General features: G+C 33.6%; 1 protein-coding gene and 1 pseudogene across 1 annotated transcript; one reads left to right on the forward strand and one right to left on the reverse strand.

Moving 5' to 3' along the window:
- Positions 1-624: 624 nt before the first annotated feature.
- LOC136227217 (uncharacterized) lies at positions 625-1,742 on the reverse strand. Its single transcript, XM_066015890.1, has 3 exons — positions 1,494-1,742; positions 1,157-1,354; positions 625-1,073 (listed from the first exon to the last, which is right to left on the reverse strand). Exons 1-3 carry the CDS (start codon positions 1,740-1,742, stop codon positions 729-731), a joined length of 792 nt encoding a protein of 263 aa, XP_065871962.1. The 3' UTR covers positions 625-728.
- A 12,552-nt stretch (positions 1,743-14,294) lies between these two features.
- Positions 14,295-16,576, forward strand: LOC136226057 (heat shock cognate 70 kDa protein-like; annotated as a pseudogene).
- The last annotated feature ends 5,973 nt before the right edge of the window (positions 16,577-22,549 follow it).

The raw sequence follows: 22,549 nt of genomic DNA on the forward strand, positions 1-22,549 counted from the left end.
TGAGAACCAGATGTTAAGAAGAAGATACTTCTAGGATTTCTTCTACTTTTTGTTGCATTTGCATTTGTGATGTATTAGACTGATTTTATGAAAACTATTTTAAGTGTTTTAATTAGATATTGTATTGTGAAGACTATGCTAGGAGAATAGTTATGGTATTTGTGTATCTTTTTAAGCCATGTTCAGAATTGGGTTGTTTTGACTGTTACAATATTGAATGCATCAGTTTATTTTGATTTCTTTCCATCAATTCCAGTACACAACTGGTTTACTGATATAAATATTTCAACTGGTTTGCTGATAAAAAAAATATTTCAACTTCAAGTATACTAATGATTTTGTAGTAGCCAACACCCATTAAAATACAAAAATGAAGAAGAAAAAACATCACTTTTCATTGAAATCCTTCAATTAACCAACGATTTTGTAATATAAGTGTATGGACAAAAATTTAATAACACATAAACCTTGACATAATGGAATCTGACATAATTTCTTACCCAAAGAAAGAAAAACCAATATCAACATAGCTTAGACAAGTTGGATAATACTTAAAAAATAAAACATTAATAGTTATAAAAATATTTCAATCCAAACAATTAAAAGTGTAATCCAAAACACATAACACACAGTACTAATTTCATAAACATCCAAAATATGAAATTCAAATTTAAACTTTGTCCAAAATATATCCAAAGCTATGTTACTAACATCCATTTCATGATATCTTAATTTTGCTTCATTCTTTTCCTAAATTGATCATCTCTTTCAGCTTCAAGTTGACGTGTTGTCATGGCCTTCTCTCCTTTCCACTGAAGCTTCGGAGCCTCGAATGGTAAATCAGTTGGTACATGAACTTCATGCTCATTCTGTGAGAATTGAATATGCCTAGTTCCACATGCTGATTCAAAGAAAGGTTTCAACCTATTCTTCCTTGATTCTCTTTCACTTGGGATAGGAAATGTAACAACTGGATCAGGGTTATGGGAAATTTCATCTTCTATCCCATCCCGAGCTTCTGCAAATGTTGTGTTGTCGCCAGGATAGATAATGGTTTCATCAACATTACCAGGCTGTAAAATAAGAAAACAGTTTAATTGAAAAAAAAAATATGAACTGCAAAATTATCAAATTAAAAAACCATCAAACTACTTACATTGTATGTTACACTACCATCTGTATCATCGTACAAATATCCATATCCAACTGGTTTAAGTCGTTGCCTTGGTTCAATCCAATCTGGACGACCATTTGATCCACTCGCAACACTTTTACCTTTATCTGCAGATTGGTTGACTACTCCTCTAGAGTTTGCAGCAAATATCTCATTGCTTTGTTCAGAAATTGGTTTACCCTATATCAACAAATTATATTGATACCTCATTTAGCGTTTAGTAATAATTTCACTCTAGTATTTCACATGTAAAGAAACACAATAATGTCTAAAGAAACACAATAATGTCAATGGGCATATGCAATGAATAATACTCTACCTGACATTTTGATCTCTTGTGTCCATATCCGCCACAAATCTTACATCTTTGCATTTGACCTTTTTTAGACATTCTCGTGCCACATGATTCTGTGTTTCTCCCTTCATTAGGCTCTCTTGTTCTTTTCTTCTTAGGCCTCCCTGACATACTTTGTATTTTTGGGGGTTCTATAGGCTCAAAATCATCAATTCTCCAAAATCTCCTACCTCGAACTGGCTGCAGCTTATGCTTATAAGTATTCTGGTACATTGACTTGTGTTAGAATTTGTCAATTACAGTCAAAGGGTCAATTTTTGCATGATACAAGGCACAAACAGCATGTGGACATGGTATCCCACTCAATTGCCATTCTCTACAAGTGCATTTTCTTTCCGATAAGACAACACAATGTCTGTCAACACCTTCTGTCACCTCATATCCCTTGTCCCCGTTGAATTCAATCCTACAAAATCTAGAGATTTCATTATTGGCACGATATACATCCAAACTTGTAGGTGAGTATTCGGTAGTCCATGAATCTAGCATCTTCTCGTAATCCATAAGCCGTTTCATCACTTTCAACCTAAGTTCCTCCACCATTCTCAGAATTGGTCTTGACCGTTGCTTAAGGATCCAGCTATTGAAACTCTCTGTCATATTGTTATCCACCATTTGATCCTTGCATCTTGTACTAAAAAAGGCCCTACACCAGTGTTGAGGAGGATACTTTAGAAGGTATTCAGTTGCTTTCTTATTCACTGATCCCATCTTCTTTAAATTGTCTTTGAACTCTTCTTCAAACGTACTCCATGCACATTACCAAAAATTCTTTTGCAGCTCTTTACCTCGAAACTTAAGTGACCAATTGGCAAGTACATGCCTAGCACACTATCTGTGTTCTGACATTGGCAATTGTTCACTAATAGCTGGGAGCAGACCCTTCATTATTTGAAAATAAAATTCAGCTTTAAACTAAAACATGACATACTATATATAAACATAAATTATAAAAAATAAAATTCAATTAGCAGTAAACAGAAATAACCATTATAGCCATGTACTTTGTTTATTGGATTATTCGGATCAGAAAACTGATATTAACAAACATAAATAACCAAAAGAGAATATCAAAACAACAAGTAATTCATGAAATACTTATTAACAAGTTAGATAAAATCTAAGCAATACAAACTAATGTAATGATCAAAATTATAGAATTTATATGTTGCAGAATCTAGAAACTAAAATTAAAGGTCTTAGGTTATCATAACAAACTAATTTAAGGATCAAAATTATATAATTATATACAAACTAATGTAAGGATCAAAATTATATAATTATATATAGATAAGTATTAATTTAGGCTCCATGTATAAAATAGCACCAATATAGGCTTAACGTTTAAGAAAGGTACCAATTTAGGCCTCGAGACCTAAATTGGTACCTTTTTAAATGTTAAGCCTATATTGGTACTATTTTATACGTGAAGCCTGAATTGATACTTCCCAAAAACCATAGACCCATTTTGATACCTTATTCCAATTATATACAAACTAATATTGAATTCTATAATAATGTACCTTTTGCATGTCTGACATTATAGTAAGCTTTGAGCCATCTCCAAGATTAAGTTGTTGTTTAAGATGACCAATAAACCATTCCCAACTATTTTTTTGTCTCTTTGTCTATCACAGCCCATGCGATTGGGAAGAAATGGTCCATTGCATCATGACCAATAGCCACAAGCATTTGACCTTTGACGATATCTTTGAGAAAACAACCATCAAGACCAATAATAGGCATGCATCCTTCTAACCAACCTGTTTTGCATGCATGGAAACATATGAATAGCCTCCAGAATATTCTTTTACCTCGTCTCAGGCCTTCAGGTTGTAATTGCAGATCGAAAAAGCTACCAGGGTTACTAATTCTCAGCTCATTCACATATGCCTCAAGGCAAGAGTATTCATCCTTGTAACCCCCATTTATTTCTTTGATGATTAGTCTTTTAGCTCTCTTGCACATTGATGGATTCACATCTAGACTAAGGTATTATTTAGCATGATCTATCATCTGTGATACAGTGTACTCAGGTGATCCTCTAACCGTTTCCTTGAAATAATTGGCCAAAAAAATAGCAGTAGCCCTTGGGTTCACATATTGTCTATCACAAGTATGATTAGGCATTAGTGTCTTGATACTTAATCCATCATTTGCACCATCCTTAGATGCAAATACCAAAAAATTACATGTAGCTTTGCACCTATACCTCACCCTTTTAGGGTCACTTTTCAATACCTTCAATGGAACACCTTCCTTAACTGCATAATGAGAAACTGCCATTCTAAATTCATCAGCATTAGCAAAGCTTTGCCCCACATAAAGATCAACTATAGGTCTATGTCTGTTTTCCCTTTCTCTTCTAAATTCCTTTACATTTTCATCTATCACACTCAATAGTTGATATTCTTCTCCAACTTCATCAGATTCAGAACATTCTTCTTCCATTGCTTCATTATCTTCATTCTCACTTGCATCTTCATTCTCTCTTTCAACTTCTTTCTCACTTTGATCTTCATTATCACTATCTTTTTCTTGCCTTGTATGTGTCCAACAATATGGACCATCTTTCTTTGAGGTTTCCTCGTATACTTGAATTGATTGATTGAATCTTTCCCTATCTTGGCTAAATTGTGTGCTCCAGATTGCTTCTTCCAAGTTGTTTTCAACCTCACTATCTATAGCCCTTACACTTGTGGAGCCACGAATGTTTCTTCCAAGTCCATCAAAACTTTCTTCCCAACATGTTGCACATCATTACGTGAGAAATATAACGGCAAGTCATCTTCGTCAAGTGCATATATATGCACTTCACCACCTCTAGCTTCCATTATTTTGGACATTAATAAGCATATATCTTTATCAGATTCCAGTGGAATTAACCCAACATCCAAAGACTGGCCTCTCTCTAAATACATCAACATTTGCACATCTTTATAACCCAATTCTAGTAGGAAATTTTCTCTTATATCTTTGACAGACAAGTAATCAATATCAATTCCTTTATCAATTTTAACCTTTCCCCCCACATAATCTCTTTTTGGTACTAATTCACATTTCCCACCATAATGTAAATGTAATTCACATAGGGTGGTCATGCTGTACATGGAAGATCAACAATTAAAAATTAGAACAATGTAAAACAAATCACCATATTTTGTATCTTATAAAAATAAGAATAGTGATACAAACAAAAAGGAAAAGAAAAAAATGCACATATAGCAAGTTTGTTGAGAAGTGTTATTACTAATCACAGAGACTTGTAGCAATGAAGACTACAAATTACTAACACCTAAGAAACAAAGAGAGATTTATAATAAGTGTTTTTACCTTGAAATTTTGAATTCAATTCTCTTTACTCTAGTTCTTTAGAGGCCAGTTGCAAATTAAACAACAAGGAGATTCCAAAATGGAAGGACCAAAGGAACCTTTAAAGTGTTGAAGCCATAGCAGCAATCAAAGGAAAGTGATGAAGGAAAAAACTAGGAGATGAAGAGCCTCGTACAAATTAGGGAAGAGAGTATAATTAAGAAAGGATTTGGGCAGTGGAAGGGAGATGAAGAGCCTAACGTTCAGAAATTAAATGTTCAGAAATTGATTTTGGATTTGGGCAGTGGAAGGGAGATGAAGAACGTTCAGAAATTAAACGATGCATAATCACAGTAATTAGAGTGTAATTAAGAAAGGATGAGTGTAATTCCAAAATTCTGACATGGCATACCCATTTAACTGACATGGCATACAATTTTAACAGTGTTAAAGTTTTGCTATTTCATACTTAAGGGGTAAATGTGATCCTCCCTAAAAACGTTAGGGGCAAATTTGCACCTTATCCCTACTAACTATTACATTTATACTCTAAGAGCATCTCCAACACTAACTAGCTATTTGACTCTCTAAAATAATATAAAATATTAGTTTAGCCAAATTTAGCTAGTCAAATTTATGTTTTGCTCCAACCATGCTAGCTATTTGACTCTCTACTTGATTATTTTATCATTAAAAGTGATTAAATTTAAAAAAAAAATGGAAAAAATATACAAAGAGGAAAGAGAAAGAATGAATAAAAATAGAAATAGCTAGCCCAAGTGACTAGCCAAATTTAGCTAGTGAAAATAACTAGCTATTTATTTTAGAGAGCCATGTCACCTTGTTGGAGTGGTCACTCTCTAAATTGCTAGCTAAATTTGATAATTTAGAGAGTCATGTCACCCTATTGGAGATGCTCTAATGCTAGGTGTGCTAATCAAGTAAACTTAGTGAGCAAGGAATTAAGACAAGTGGCCTAATCATAGCCATTCATCATGATCCTTGTGATGAATGGTGGTGATGATGTAGATGAATGCTTAAGTATGGTTGGTCCTATGATAGGCCGGTGGAGCTCTTCTAGAATCTTATTGTGGTGAGAAGACGAAATTGTCCTTGAACCTTTGTACAAAGACTAAAAAACCCTTGGACAATTATTAAGTGTTGGAAACAGCTTCGTACTTGGTTGATTTTTTATCTATCGAGAAGATCCAAAAGAAAGCCAAATGTCTCCTCTTCTTCTCCTTCATTTCGTGCTCCATCTTTTCCTTTTGTAAACACTGAACTTCATCTTCTCCTTCTATCAAATGTTTTCTCCGTTTTCATTACAATAATTGTTTATATAACCAGTTTACTGTTTTTAATTAAACCCATTAAACTATTTATTTACAAATTAAACTTAATGGTTTACACCGAGTAGCTTTATTGGTTTTGATTAATAATTAATATTTTTTTATCCAGATGGAGATTTTCCTTCGTTAGTAAGGACCTGAGCAGGAAAAAAGATGAAGGCGAAAAAATTCACAAATGCCTTTAATAGAAAATCTTTGAATCTATCGTTGCACAAGTGTTGATGGTTGAATGGTGAATATTACAAACTGTCCTATTTTCTTAATTTAAAAAATTGTGATTATGTATTATTAAAAGAAAATAGTAACATTCAAATTGTATTCTATGAATGATTGTATTTTATGAATAAAACTTCTGAATGCGAGTACTGCAGATTCAATCATTCACAACTTATTTAACACAACCAACTACTAAATAGCCAATGTCTCTAAATTTTATCCATTATCTATCAAATATGATCTAACTTATTATGTAAAATGTGTCATAACCGGTTTTAGGAAACGTAACAGGAGTTGCTATAGGTAACTGCCAAATTGAAAAGGCATTATCCTTCTATTGACATAATTTAAATAAATGCTTGATTTTTTTTGATGAACAAGTTTAGGTAAGGGTAGGTCTACCCACTCCCAAGGTCAGGATAAACCACAGACCTCGATGAGGGTTTAAGTGTAGATAACTTTTCTTCAAAAAGAAAAGCGTAGAGAATTCGGAAAACTTGAATTTCTGATGTAAATGTTCATTTATTTTTTGGTTCATTATATTAAGTGCCTGGTTTTTTTTTATTTTTATCCAATTAAGCCTCTATTTTTCAAATTAGTTTATGTGAACATCTAAATATGTTAAAAAAACGTTACTAATTTATCTGTATTTGAAATTATATAAAAAAAATATTTTTTACAGTTTGAATTAATGTTTTTACAATTTTCTTATAGTAATATTACACATCCAAAACTGCGCAGGTGAAATGAATAACATTTTTAATCGAGTTTTATATTCAAAACATATTTTTTTAATAATCAAGGGCTAATATGATCAAAAATAAAAAATTTGGTTTTTAATATATTTAAATAAAAGATCAAATACTTAATAAACAAAAAAAAAACAAAAAATCAAAGGCCTAATACTGCTTTTTATCTGCGTTTGGTTCAAACTTTGAAATCGGAATTGGAATCGGAATCGGAATCGAAATGTTACGAAATTATAATCGGAATGACTATTTATTTTTTCGTTTAGTTTAATCCAGAATCGTAATCTAATTATTTTCAAGAGTTGTTTGTTTCAAAATTTGGAATTAGAATCAAAATCAAAATGTAACAAAATTAAAATTTATTTATTTATTTCAAACTAATAATTTTTTTATTAAATAATATAATAAGATATTACATATATTAATGAATCATATTTTATATAATACTTGTTTGAAGAAAATTACATATATGATTAATTTGGATTAATATGCATACGGTAGTTAGTGGAAATTGTAAACAAAACGTGGTTTGGTTAAAAAAATGACAAATAAATCGAACGTGGGATCAGTTCATTTTACTTAAATTTCAAAGGAAATCGGAAATGCAATTTGATTAATGGAAAGTGAGGAAGGAATCAATAATTCTATAAATACGGAATGTGATTCTCATTTTTAAATTAAATAGGTAAAATCAAACATTAAGAAAATTAACTAACCAAACTACTTTGTTTTAAATTTTTCTACTATAAGTTGTATCTTTGTATCTCTTTTTTTTTCTCTCTGTCAGTTTCTTGAGTTTTGAAGTTCCATAACCACTCGGTTTCATTCTCTTCTACCTTCTTCATTTTGTAGATCCGGTTTGTTGTTGTTTAATTAAGGAGGAAGAATGAAGCTTGTTTTGTCACGTTCGTGTCTAAAAAATTTCGATATAGATTTTAGAGCTAATCAATTACGAATTTAAATATACTATTGGGTTTAATTTATTGGTTTTAAGTTTAAATTAAAAGTTTTGAGTAAATTTTATAAGAGCTATTAGATTAAAAGGATCAAAATGAATAATTTACAAGTTAAATATTGATTCAACAAGTGAACCCAAAAAACGAATGATTAATTAAAAATGATTAATTAAAAACAATTAAATAACTTATATATTTTATATATAAATGTGCAAAAATGTTAGTCTTAACATGTGTCTAAGAGCATGTTTAGTGGTTGTAACCAATGTTATCAGAACCGGACCGGACATCGAACCGGATTGGTGACTGGGTCACGGGTCACTTGGTCGGATCGGATGGTTCGGATCGATCGAACCGGATGACGTAATAAATAAATAAATAATATTTATATATATTAAATATATATAATTAATCTAAAATTATTTTTATAAATTATATATATCCAAAACAAATTATAAACAACTTTTGGTTTGTTATTTTTTGTCAACTTGAGACTTAAATACATAACGGATAAATAAAATTTAGAATAACTTGAAGTATGTAAACGTATTCTATGTCATGCGATATTTTTAACGGTATATTATAAATTCAAAACAGACAAGCGGTGAATGAGAAATTGACGCTTAAAATGAACCACTTGAAATGCTTTAGAAGAAGATAAAAATAAACTAAACATTCTTATCCCACATAGGAAAGAAATGAGAATGTTAACTAGTTTATAAGTAAATGGTCTTCACAAGCCTTTAAGTAATTACTAAGGGAAATGCTCTCTCACGCGCGGGGGGGTGCAGTCGTTCCACCATCGGGTTAGGGGCGCACCCGCACAACGTGGGCGGCGCGAATGCCACCCCGAAATGAACCGGGTTGTCCGGTTCCCGGTTTGACCGCCGGTCCGCTGCCGGTTCACACCGATTTTCAGAGCCTCCATCGAACCAGTCAAGCTCGGACCGGACTCCCATCCGGTTTCCGGTCGAACCGGTCCGACCGGCCGGTCCGGTCCGGGCTTGATAACATTGGTTGTAACAAAAGTTTGTTACAATTGGGTGCCACATAAGCATAAGAAACACCCACAAAAAACACTCCACTATAACTCTTTGTTACTTCAAAATTTAGTAGGGTCCACTTGTCATAAACACTATACAACATTCACTCAATTAATAATTTTTTAACCAATAAAATAATTAATTCAATTACTTATTAATAATTTCATAAAACTATATGTCTAATAAAATAATTAATTCAATATTTTTTTTACGTACATTATGACTCGAACTCGAGATTTAGCTTAAGCGACTTGAGACCTTTGACCACTCAAACGAACCATATTTGGTAATTAATTCAACATGTATTATTATTTTTCTAAAATTTAATAATTAATTGAATACTTATTATTAACAAATCAATAAAAAAACAATTGACAAATAATAATTAAAATTTAAAGGATTAAAAACAATTGACAAATTAATAAAAAAAATTACTCTTAAAAGAAGAGAAAAGTCATTTAATAATATTTATTGTGTACTTTTCTTTGTTACAAAATGTAGTAACTCACTACAATTTGTAACAAGAAAGTCACTAGCTCTCTAGTGGTTGGGTGTTACAAGTAACAAACTTGTAACACCCACTATAGGTGCTCTAATACATGTCATTAAAGTTATAAAAACAAAACACGTGTCTTATCTATCTAATGACACAAAATGAACATGTGTCTTATTTAAGGAATTAATTACTAACTTAATTTGTAAGGATACATACTATTTAAATAGAAGAAAAACAATTAATTAGGAAGAGGAGGGAACAAATTAAAGAGGAAGAAGGTGATTACAAACCATTATTATGTTTGAAAGTGTTCGGTTCGATGGTTCGACATCACATACCGACGGATTTTTGATGACGACGACATTTGAGTGACGAATTTTTGGTGATCGATGACGATATTCGATATTCGGTGCGATGACGACATTCGGTAACTGTATTCTAGACTCCAATTATTTATAAAATGTTTTAGGTATGATTTTGGGTAAGTTTAGTTTCGGTAGTTTCGTTGAATTTTAACAGGGTTAAAATTAGTAATTTATCAAACCTATGAGTTACTGATAAAAAAATATAAAATTTAGACAGTTGTCTTTTAGATTTATTGATGTAAAATTCGGTATAAAGACCTTTTAGCCGCGTAACGAGTTTAAATATATAATCGGAATATAAAATTAGCACAAGAATTTGGAATATAAAATTAGTACGAATAGACTCGTAGCAGTGTCACGAGTCTAACTGAACATTCGGTCGTAGTTAACGATATTAGTTTAGTTTACACGTTACAATTCCGATAGTCTGATAAAAGTGTATGAAAATAGTCTGGTAAAAGTGTTTGATTAACATTTTAGAGACTTTAAATTGTCGAGTTAAAATAAATTATAAATTAGAAGGACTAATACCGATATTTGTTTAATAGAGTCTATATCAATTTGAATATAAAAGTTCAAATTTAATATGAATATAAATTTAGGGCGAATATACTCTTAGTAGTTGAACGTGGTCTACAGTATTCATAGTTCAAATTAATTATCCAGTTTAGAATTTACGTTTCGGTAACCAGAATTAGTCCGATAAGAATATTTACTTTTAAACGATATAATATTTTGAGCTATCTAACTTTTGAAGTTGGATTAATTTATGAATCGGTTATTTTTATACGAGTTTTTAATAATTTTATTTATATTAAAAGAATATTTAATTTTAAAGGATTTTGGTATTTTGTTTATAAACTATTTTGAATAATTGCGATTGTTTCTGAAATAGTTAATTGAAGGCAAATGATTTGGTTTTGTAGTTATGGAATTATTTGGAAATTTGATTTTGGAAAGAGATTTGAGGACATCATGATCTTATGAGTTTTATATATCCATCTAGAGTAATCCGGACGGTTGGTTTTGATATTTGAAGACCATGTTCAGTAAGGAACGTGACCTGTGTACACAGTTTAAAGACCTAGTCGGGTATTGGCAGCGAAGTGTTGGGTAAGACCAATACGGGATTAGGCAAGGTTAAAGAGACGTCTCGACTATATATGGTTTATGAGGTTTATGGATTGATACGTAAGGGGAGAAACTCTAGAATGGATATAAGGTTTTATGTTTTCAGTTATGAGTTGATTCTGATATAAGGTTTTGAGTTTGATTGATTACGAGTTTGATCGATTACGAGTTTGGTTTGATAAAACATTTATTTGATTACAGAATTGGTTTGATAAAACGTTTGATTGATTACGAATTGGTTTGATAAAACATTTGATTGGTTACGAGTTGTTTTGATAAAATGCTAATATCGAGATTTATTTGTGATTTGATTTGATAACGTGATTCTTTTTAAAGTTTCGTATTGTCGAATCGATAAAGTATTCGCGTATATATTATAGACGGATTGAGTAAGACGGTCTGAATAAGCGTTATTGGTCTATGGTCTATTTCGAAATTAAGTTAAGTTAAGTTTTTAACGAGTTAAAAATTGAGGAGTCGAATTCGTAGATCGGGATTCTAAATATATTGTGAATAGTTGTAGCGATAAAATGAAACTATATAGCAATAAAAATGAAGTCTATTAATGTCATCAACATGTCAATAAGTTAAAACGAGTTAATAAGTTAAGAGAACTATCTATTAGAACTACCTAAAATAGGTAGAACTACGTGGCTTTGATTCCCGGTTTAAAGATTAAAAGATGTTCGGGATACGTAGGAAGCTTGATAGAATTATCAAGTCCAAGCCAAATAATTAAATAAAACTTTAGGTAGTTCAAATAAATTTTTATCTATTAGAAAATCAGTTCGGCTTTCAGGCTGTTAGGCGTTCGTTATCCTATTTTCCGTTCATACCCGATGCCGTTTTTCTATCGGGTGTGACATGTCTTCCTTCTTTCTCAATCACCGTTTTTATTCTTCTAGTTTTTTTTCCTTCGCTCATTAAGTTTTTTTCATTGGTTTTCATATATGTTGTTGTATCTCTTAATCAATTTGATATGTATTTATTGTTCATCATCTCTTCATTTGTAACTTTTTCTGGTTTAGCAGGGGCACAAATGGTAGATTTTATTCGTAGAACAATAGATTTACGAGATTGCGAAAGAAAGGATTCAGATCCGAAAATTCCGAATAGTTCAAATGAAGAAGTCAGGATTACAATTGCTTCTTTGCGAATTTGCAGTGACGAGTAGTATATGTTCCATTTGTTGTTTGTCTTAACAGTGCCTTTAATTGCTTTTTTTACTCTTTGTAGTTTATTTGTTGCCTTCGTGGATCATGAATTAGGCATAGTCTATGCTTATGTAAAGTTTTATTCATTACTGTTTTCATGTTATTATTGTACTCGTATTATCTATTGAAATTTTAGCATTTTAATAATAATAAAAAATTTCTACTAATCAAACACCTTGTTTTAAATTGATCATTCACATTCCCTACTATTTAGCTAACCAAACACCTTGTTTTAATTTTTTTTTGAACTAATTACTAATCTAATCCATTTGAAGTAGTCCATTTGAAGGGGTTCATTATTTTGTATGACCCACTTTGTTTCCATCTTACCAAATTAGACACTTTCATTCATTTTGGACAAGAATACGCTTATTGCAATTCACCTTCTTCCTCAGACGCTCAACGTCTTTTTCTCCATCCCAAACCGACGAAAGCGGCATTACCGTTAAGTCTTGAGAGAGAAAAAACGATGATTTATAAAGAGATTATGTTTGTAGAGAGAGAAAAGACGGTGGTTTACGATGATGGTTTCAATCTCTTCCATTTTTGTCGCATTTGTGATGAAATTTGTCGCATCTGCGACAAATTTTGTCACAAATGCGACAACAGTTGTCACATCTGCGACAAGAGTTGTCGCATCTATGATAAGATTACTCCTGTCGCAGCTGCGACAACGCAGATTCGACAACTGTTGTCGCAATGCGATAAATTTTGTCACAAATGCGATAAAATTGAAGAAAATTGAAACGATACCGTTACAGATGAAGAAAGAGGCAAAACCAACGAGAAAAGCAGACATATAAGTTTAAAACATACCGTTTCTACTAGAAAGCTTCATTTGTTTTGTGTTTCCTTTCCAAAATTTAGAATACTTCAATAATTTCAAAACTCGCTAATTATTGGTATCAGAAACCAAAGAAGATGAACCTAAGAAGAAGTTGAAACGAAGAAGAAGAAGAAGAAGTGGGAGCCGAATGGAACTAGGGATATATTTGTCCAAAATGGATAAAAGTGTCTAATTTGATGTAATAACAGGAAAGTTTGTCAAATATGTTAATAGACCCCTTCAATTGTTATAAATTTGTAATTTGCTCATTTTATTAGTTAAATCAGACCTAACATATTGAAATCATATGTATTATATTTTTAAACTTTTGTTAATTATATGTAAATGTACTTATATAACTTCAAGAGTTTATTATTCCAGAATTAAAAAATTTATTTCAATTCACCTCATTTAATTCAATTTTTTTTAAGAAAAAAAAATCAGATTTCACTTTCCTTAATTCTCAATAAAATTGTTTAATTTTCTTATTTTATTTGAAAACTATAATGTAACCCGATCCGTGGATTACACGGGTGTTTATACTAGTCCTTTATTAAAACTGAACTCATAATTGAAACTAAAAATATCATATAATATTAATCAAAACCAATTGAAAATATAAAACAACTGAACCGATAACCGAAACTTAAAATATCATAAAATATTAATAAACCAAACCGACAAATATAAAAAGAATAGTATAAAAAAATCGAATCAAAATTTTATTCCAATTGAAGAAGGATCTAATTAGTAGTTTCAACAGACAATGAAAATCTAATTCACGATTTTAGAAATTTAGGGATTTAATTCACTTTTAAAATATAGGTTTAAGATAACTTAGAAGATTAGATATCAGATTGATTTTGAAGATATAAATTAGATATCTAATTAAACTTTAAATACAAAAATTTATCTTTTAAGAATATGTTTGGAAAGGCCGCTAAAAGCCAGGTTTAATTAATTTCAACATGGCGGGAAAAGGAGAGAAACAAAAGGTCATGGAAATGAAGTAAATGGCTTCCACCAAAATTCTATATATTATAAATATTGATAGTATTGAGGTAAAAAAAAGGAAAATTCTGATTCTGAATCACTGAATTCTGCTGCAATGGCTGGAAATGAAGGAGGACCAGCGATCGGTATCGATCTCGAAACCACCTACTCATGCGTCGGCGTTTGGCAACATTGGCAAAGTGGAGATCATAGTCAATGATCAGGGATTTCGAACGACCCCTTCTTATGTTGCTTTCACTGATACCGAGCGTTTGATCGGTGATGCTGCCAAGTATCAAGTTGCTATGAACCCTATCAACACTGTTTTTGGTATGTACACTACTTCCTATCTAATTTCTTTCTGTCTGCATCAACATAATATATTGTATTTTCGTGATTGAGTGTGAATCGAGTTTAGATTCTATTGACTTTTGTTTTTGGTGTTGTTGTTTCGCTTTCGTTTTGATGTTTGATTACATTCGGTATCAAATGAGTTGTTAGAACTTTAAGAAAACAGTAATTTTGGGATTACATATTCTGCTAATTGATATTTAGATACATACTTGTGTTGTTTACTCGATCAGTTCGGAAAATTTCGTACTCTTACGGTCTATACCTATCACAGATGCGAAGAGATTGATTGGTAGAAGATACTCTGATGCCACTGTACAGAGTGACATGATGCTATGGCCATTTCAGGTAGTTGCTGGTCCTGGTGATAAGCCTATGATTGTTGTTACATACAAGGGTGAGGAGAAAAAGCTTTTGGCTGAGGAGATATCGTCTATGGTTCTTATTAAGATGCGTGAAATTGCTGAGGCCTATCTTAGATCAACTGTTAAAAATGCAGTGGTTACTGGCCCTGCCTACTTCAATGACTCTCAGCGTCAGGCAACCAAAGATGCTAGTGCGATAGCTGGCCTTAATGTTATGCGTATTATTAATGAGCCTACTGCTGCAGCCATTGGTTATGGTCTTGACAAGAAGGGAATCAGTGCTGGGAAGAAGAATGTATTGGTCTTTGATTTGGGTGGTGGTACCTTTGATGTCTCACTGCTTACCATTGAAGAGGGTACCATTGAAGTGAAATCCACGGCTGGTGACACCCACCTTGGAGGTGAAGATTTTGATAACAGAATGGTGAACCACTTCGTTCAAGAGTTCAAGAGGAAGAATAAGAAAGATATCTCTGGAAATCCTAGAGCTGTTAGGAGATTGAGGACTGGCTGTGAGAGGGCCAAGAGGATTCTCTCATCCACTGCTCAGACAACTGTTGAGGTTGATTGTTTGTTTGATGGTATTGATTTCTATTCAAACATTACCCGTGCCAGATTCGCGGAGTTGAACATGGATCTTTTCAGGAAGTGTATGGAGCCTGTTGAGAAGTGTTTGAGGGATGCCAATATGGACAAGAGCAGTGTCGATGATGTCGTTCTTGTTGGTGGTTCTACTAGGATTCCAAAGGTACAACAGTTGTTGCAGGAATTCTTCCATGGGAAAGAGCTTTGTAAGAGCTTAAATCCGGATGAGGCTGTTGCGTATGGGGCAGCTGTACATGCTGCAATTTTAAGTGGAAACTTGCAGGATCTTCGGCTCTTCGATGTCACCCCTCTGTCACTTGGAGTGGAAATTGTTGGAGGTGTTATGTCTGTTGTGATACCAAGGAATACTACCATTCCTACAAAGAAGGAGGAGGAGTTCACCACTATATCTGACAACCAGACCAGCGTATTGGTAAAGGTATATGAGGGTGAGAGCAAAAGAACGATAGACAACAATTTACTTGGAACATTTAGGCTTACTGGCATTCCCCCAGCTCCAAGTGGTGTCCCTTGGATCACTGACTGCTTTTCAATAGATGCTGATGGTATCTTAACTGTTTCTTCTGAGGAGAAGACAACAGGGAACAAGAACAAGATAACAATCACTAATGACAAGGGAAGATTGACCAAGGAAGAGATTGATAAAATGGTAAAGGAGGCTGAGAAATACAAGGCTGAATATGAGGAAAATAAAAAGAAAACTGATGCTAAAAATGCATTGGAGAATTATGCGTATAACATGAAGAATACTGTGACCGATGATAATATCAGCCCGAAACTAGCCCCAGAAGACAGAAAGAAGATTGATGATGCGATTGAGGAAGCTCTTGAATGGTTTGAAGCAAACCAGCTAGGTGAGGCAGATGAGTTTGAGGATAAGATGAATGAGCTACAGATCATATGCACTTCTATCATTGCCAAGATCGGTGAATGACGATGAGTTTTTGCTAGAGATATTTTTAGAGATATTTTTGCTAAATATTAACTTTCTATTAATGATAGGATCCGTCGGGATCATGACAATTGACATTATTATCTAGTAGTAGTTTGTCTTTAATTAATTAAAACTTTTGTTTGTGATCTGATTGAAGATGCATCGATGTTTGAACAAATTCATTTTCTCACACCTTGATCAGTATCTTTTTTTTAGTTCTCTGCTTAGTAATTTTGTTGGAAATTTCACTGTGTTTTTTACTAAAATTGGATTGAATTTTTTGGTTTTCTTTGACACTTTGGCCACAATGTTTTATTATCCTTTTAAGTAATCACTCCTGAAGGTACCATTTAACTTTATATTGAAGATAATTTAGCATGTTCAAATGGTGGTTGATGTTCGACTCTGTAGTTTGTATCTGCAACTAGATATATTTGATATTGGAAACTCAAGAATCTGCCTTTCATCCATGTACTGATGTTTATAGCTACTAAGATTTAAATCTCAGGAGCTACAATGTCTTTTGAAGTACAGGGACTATAACGAAAGTAAATGTTAAGTTCAGGTGAATGATTGTAATTTACCCGTTAAATCTTGGTATGAAATACATTGAAGAACATGGTGTCACTTGTGTTGGAGATTTTGGTAAAATGGCTTTTTAGCCTTTGTTTGTCTTTTGTGACTTTAAGTGTCCCACATGGGAAACTTTTGAGATAGTTGAAGAGTTTATATTGGGTTGGGCCAAAAGAGTTATTAAATTGTGTTTAGTAGGTTTTACAAAATAAACCACACGCGCGCGCGCTCGTTCGTTCGTTCGCGCGACGCCCGCCCGTCCCGACTGGGCCCGATTACAATTTTCATCTCAATTACGATTTCTTGCTGTGTAAACCTTGGTTGACGATCGGACTTCCAGATTGCACCAGAGTCTGCCCTAACCGTTATCATGTCTGCTCTAATCTCAAAAAATATTCCCGATCTCTCAAAATTAGAGCCCTTAGACGGTCTGAACTACAAAAGATGGTCTCAGAAAATGCTTATATTTTTTGAACAATTAGACCTTGATTATGTCATCCTGTCTGATCCCCCTGTCGACCCAAACGGTCCTGCTGTGTCGCTTATCGTTCAACAATACGATAATCAGTCTGCTAAATATGAAAAAGATAACAAAACTGTCAGAGGACATCTCCTTAATCATATGTCGAACCCACTGTTCGATATATTTGTCAACAAAAAGTCTGCGAAAGAAATCTGGGTTTCTCTAAAAGATAAATATGGGTCTGATGATGCTGGAAAAAGAAAATATGTTGTTGGCAGGTGGTTACATTATCAGATGGTTGATCAGAAACCAATTATTGATCAAATTCACGAATATGAGAACCTTGTTGCTGAAGTTCTCAGTGAAGGGATGAATATGTGCGATATGCTTCAAGCTAATGTTCTGCTGGAGAAGTTCCCTCCTTCCTGGAGTGACTTCAGAAACCACCTGAAGCACAAAAAGAAAGATTTCAGCCTGCAGGAGCTTGTTAGTCATATACGAACTGAAGAAGCAAACAGAATGAAAGATAATCAACTTTCCTCTATTTCTGTTTCTATTAATGCTAATGTGGTTGAATCTGCTGTGATTCCAAAAGATAGATCAAGAGGGCATGCAAACAAGTCCCAAAAAGGTTTCAAACATAATAAGTCTTTCAAGCATGGAAAGGTTCAAAAGCGAAAGGTTGAATGCTTTGTGTGTGGAAAACCCGGGCACAGAGCATTTCAATGTTTCCAAAGGAAGAACCAACAAAATTCAAATCAAAATGCTCACACAAAGCCTACCGGACAATCCAATTTGGTGGAGAACGATGAAATCATTGCTGCTGTGGTGGTAGAGTCGAACTTGGTGGAAAACAAAACTGATTGGGTGTTGGATACTGGAGCTACCAGACACTTATGTTCAAACAGGGAGCTGTTTCATCATTTTGAGGATGCTGCTGATGGAGAGTGCGTCTACATGGGTAACACCGCAACTGCTGGTGTTGTTGGTAAAGGAACAGTCTTACTCAAATTAACTTCTGGAAAAAGTTTATCATTGAATAATGTTCTGTATGTGCCTTCACTTCGTAGGAATCTTATTTCTGGTAGTTTATTAAATAAGGCTGGTTTAAAAATTACTTTTGAGGCTGATAAGGTGATTCTTACTAAGAATGGGACCTTTGTAGGGAAAGGGTATCTAGGTGATGGGCTTTTTATCATGAACACTGTTGATGTTAACTCTGTTGGAATTAATGCAAGTTTTTCTGGTGCTGCTTATTTATGTGAGTCTTTGGATGTTTGGCATGGTAGATTAGGACATGTGAACTATGCTTCTATTAAAAGGTTGAAAAATATGCATGTTATTGATATTGTCAATTCTGAGCATGAAAGAAAATGTTCTATTTGTGTAGAAGCTAAATTTGCCAAAAAACCTTTTCCATCTGTTACTAAGAGAAGTACTGAATTGCTTGAATTAATTCATTCTGATCTAGCTGACTTTAAGAATTCCATTAGTAGGGGTGGTAAAAGATGGTATATGACCTTTGTTGATGATTTTTCGAGATACACCAAAGTATATCTTTTAAGATCAAAAGATGAGGCTGAAAGTATGTTTCTAAAATATAAAATGGAAGTAGAAAATCAACTAGATAGAAAAATAAAAAGGCTTAGATCTGATAGAGGTGGAGAATACGGAACTAATTTTCTTAAAACGTTTTGTGAGGAAAATGGCATTATACATGAAACTAGTGCGCCATATACACCACAACAAAACGGTAAAGCGGAAAGGAAAAATAGAACGCTTAAGGAAATGATGAATGCCATGTTGATTAGTTCTGGTATGCCTGATAATATGTGGGGGGAAGCTGTTTTGTCTGCATGCTACATTTTAAATAGAGTTCCTCATAAAAAATTAGACAAAACTCCCTATGAGCTTTGGAAGGGGTATTCGCAATTTAAATTTCTTGAGGGTTTGGGGTTGTCTTGCCAAAGTTGCTTTTCCATCTTTAAGAAAACCCAACATAGGGTCAAAAACCTTTGATTGTGTTTTTATTGGATATGCTTCTAATAGTGCTACATTTAGATTTATGGCACTAAATGACTATAGCATATGTGAATCTAGAGATGCAGAATTCTTCGAAAATATTTTTCCTTTAAAGAAAAATATTGTGAGTGATGATGTTGGTCCCTCTAATACTATATCTGTTAGTGATTCTCTTGCTTCTAGTTCCTTGGAAAAACATGATAAATGTGAACATGAACCTAGAAGAAGTAAAAGAAGGAAAATAGCTAATAGTTTTGGACCCGACTTTGTTTCCTCTTTTCTGCTAGAAAATTCAGATAGAATAGATGATGCTTTTATGTCTGCCTATCTAATAAAAGAAGATCCTAAGACATATAACGAGGCCATGACCTCTATAGATGCTAATTTTTAGAAAGAGGCTATAAAAAATGAATTAGACTCTATTATGGTCAATCACACTTGGGATCTAGTCTCCTTGCCTAAAGGGTCCAAAACTATAAAACTTAAATGGATCTTCAAAAGGAAAAGAAGACCTGATGGATCCATTGAAAAGTTCAAAGCTAGATTAGTTGCCGTGGGCTATAGTCAAAAGAAAGGAATTGATTATTTTGATACTTACTCTCCTGTTACTAAAATTTCTACTATTAGAATCTTAATTGCAATTGCAGCAATACATAATTTGGTGGTACATCAGATGGATGTAAAAACAGCTTTCTAAATGGTGATTTAGAAGAAGAAATCTATGTGCAACAGCCTGAGGGAAATGTTGTACCCGGTCAGGAAGATAAGGTATGCAAACTGAGGAAGTCATTGTACGGCTTGAAACAGGCACCCAAACAATGGTATGAAAAGTTTAACTCCACTTTACTTTCTGATGGGTACGTAGTTAATGGATCAGATACATGCGTTTATTCTAAATCATTTGGATCAAATTATGTGATTGTATGTCTTTATGTGGATGATATGCTTATCTTAGGCACTAATTTAGAAGCAGTAAATAACACCAAAGCCTTCTTATCATCACAATTTGACATGAAAGACATGGGAAAAGCTGATGTAATTCTTGGTGTCAAAATTACAAAAACTGAAAATGGCTTTTCTTTAGGACAATCACATTATGTTGAGAAGTTATTGAAAAAGTTTGATAGCTTTGATGTAGTGCCAGCTAGAACACCCTATGATCCTAGCATATGTCTTACTAAAAATAAAGGACATAGTGTCTCACAAGAAGAATATGCTAAGATTATTGGGAGTGTTATATTCTTAATGACTCATACTTGACCTGACATTGCATATGCTGTAAATAGATTGAGTAGATATACTCACAATCCAAATGATGAACATTGGAATGCACTTCGTCGTTTACTTAAATACTTGAGAGGTACCATGAACTTTAATTTGCATTTTAATAAATTTCCTGCTGTTTTAGAAGGATATAGTGATGCAAACTGGTCATCCAAAAATGATATGGTGTGTTCCACTAATGGTTATGTTTTCGTTTTGGGTGGTGGTGCCGTCTCTTGGAGATCATGTAAACAAACCTGTATTGCACGCTCAACCATGGAATCAGAATTTATAGCACTAGAACTAGCTAGTCAAGAAGCAGATTGGTTGAGAAGTTTATTGGCAGATGTCCCATTGTGGGGAGATCTAATGCACCCATCTCACTTCATTGTGATTCACAGGCAGCCATGGGTACTGCAAAAAACAGTGTCTACAACGGAAAGAAAAGACACATTCGCATTAGACATAGTGCATTAAGACAACTCTTGAAACATGGGGTAATTGCCTTAGATTTTGTGAGATCAGAGAAGAATCTAGCTGATCCGTTCACCAAAGGGTTACCTAGAAGAATGGTTCTAGAAACGTCGAGGGGAATGGGCCTAAAGCCCACTGATTAAAGAAAATATGGTGGATGCCATACGTGGTCAAACGAAACCATACTATCTTTTTATACACTATATTTTACCCATTCCTATGACTAGTGATAGTGTGTGTATAATCCATAGCCCGTGGTGTGGTGGTTCATTTATATGAACTTGATGGATGCTCCTTTTGAGGTTGAGTTATGAGAAACTCTTAATGGTCTCTTATAGAGATCACCTACATGTGTGTGAAGGTGGGCCGCCTTCTATGAAAGACATTGGGCTGTCTTTCTAGAGCACTCATGAGATCCAAGGTGTGCGCATGGCCATTAAAAGCGCTATTGTTATTATCGCGGAACAGCAAAATTTTCGTTTAAAGGTTTTCTTTACGTGTTGTGAGGGTCTCAGTTAGAGTTGTAGAAGTTCAAGAGCAATTCACTTCTAAAACTATAACATGTTGCCTCACATCACTATGTATCAATTCAATCGAAAGATATTGATGCTTAAGTTTTTAAAATCTGTAACTTATTGCCCAGAAAAGATTTTTCTTAAAACTGTTTTGCTATAAAGCCATTTGTGGGGGATTGTTGGAGATTTTGGTAAAATGGCTCTTTAGCCTTTGTTTGTCTTTTGTGACTTTAAGTATCCCACATGGGAAACTTTTGAGATAGTTGAAGAGTTTATATTGGGTTGGGCCAAAAGAGTTATTAAATTGTGTTTAGTAGGTTTTACAAAATAAACCACACGCGCTCGCTCGTTCGTTCGTGCGACGCCCGCCCGTCCCGACTGGACTGGGCCCGATTTTTATTTGGCCCTTAAATATTTTAAACCTTTTTGACTATTTCTCAACAAGTTAAAATCCTATCTCCACTATCCCTGATTTTACTCAACCATTACGTTTTTCTCTCCTAAAACGTTGTCCACTACAACGTTCGTTTTACAGAAAATAAAAGACGAACTCTACAGAGTTCAGAGACACAGAAAACTTTCCGATTACAATTTTCATCTCAATTACGATTTCTTCTCTGGGCAATTATTATTTTGCTGTTCCAAAGCTTCGCCCTAGAGTGCACTGGTGCGATGCTCGCTGTGTAAACCTTGGTTGACGATCGGACTTTCAGATTGCACCAGAGTCTGCCGTAATCGTTTTCAACGCAGTGGTTCTGCCCACGACACAACTTTTAATTCCGATAAGTTATTTCGATTCCCTCT

This window comes from Euphorbia lathyris, chromosome 4, assembly GCF_963576675.1.
Source record: "Euphorbia lathyris chromosome 4, ddEupLath1.1, whole genome shotgun sequence".
NCBI classification, from domain to species: Eukaryota; Viridiplantae; Streptophyta; class Magnoliopsida; order Malpighiales; family Euphorbiaceae; genus Euphorbia; species Euphorbia lathyris.

Coding starts and splice junctions, on each gene's coding strand:
- LOC136227217 (XM_066015890.1), bottom strand. CDS start 1,742: ATGTACCAGAATACTTATAAGCATAAGCTGCAGCCAGTTCGAGGTAGG. Junction 1,355..1,493: donor ACAAGAGATCAAAATGTCAG/GTAGAGTATTAT, acceptor TTGTTGATATAG/GGTAAACCAATTTCTGAACA. Junction 1,074..1,156: donor ATGGTAGTGTAACATACAAT/GTAAGTAGTTTG, acceptor CTTATTTTACAG/CCTGGTAATGTTGATGAAAC.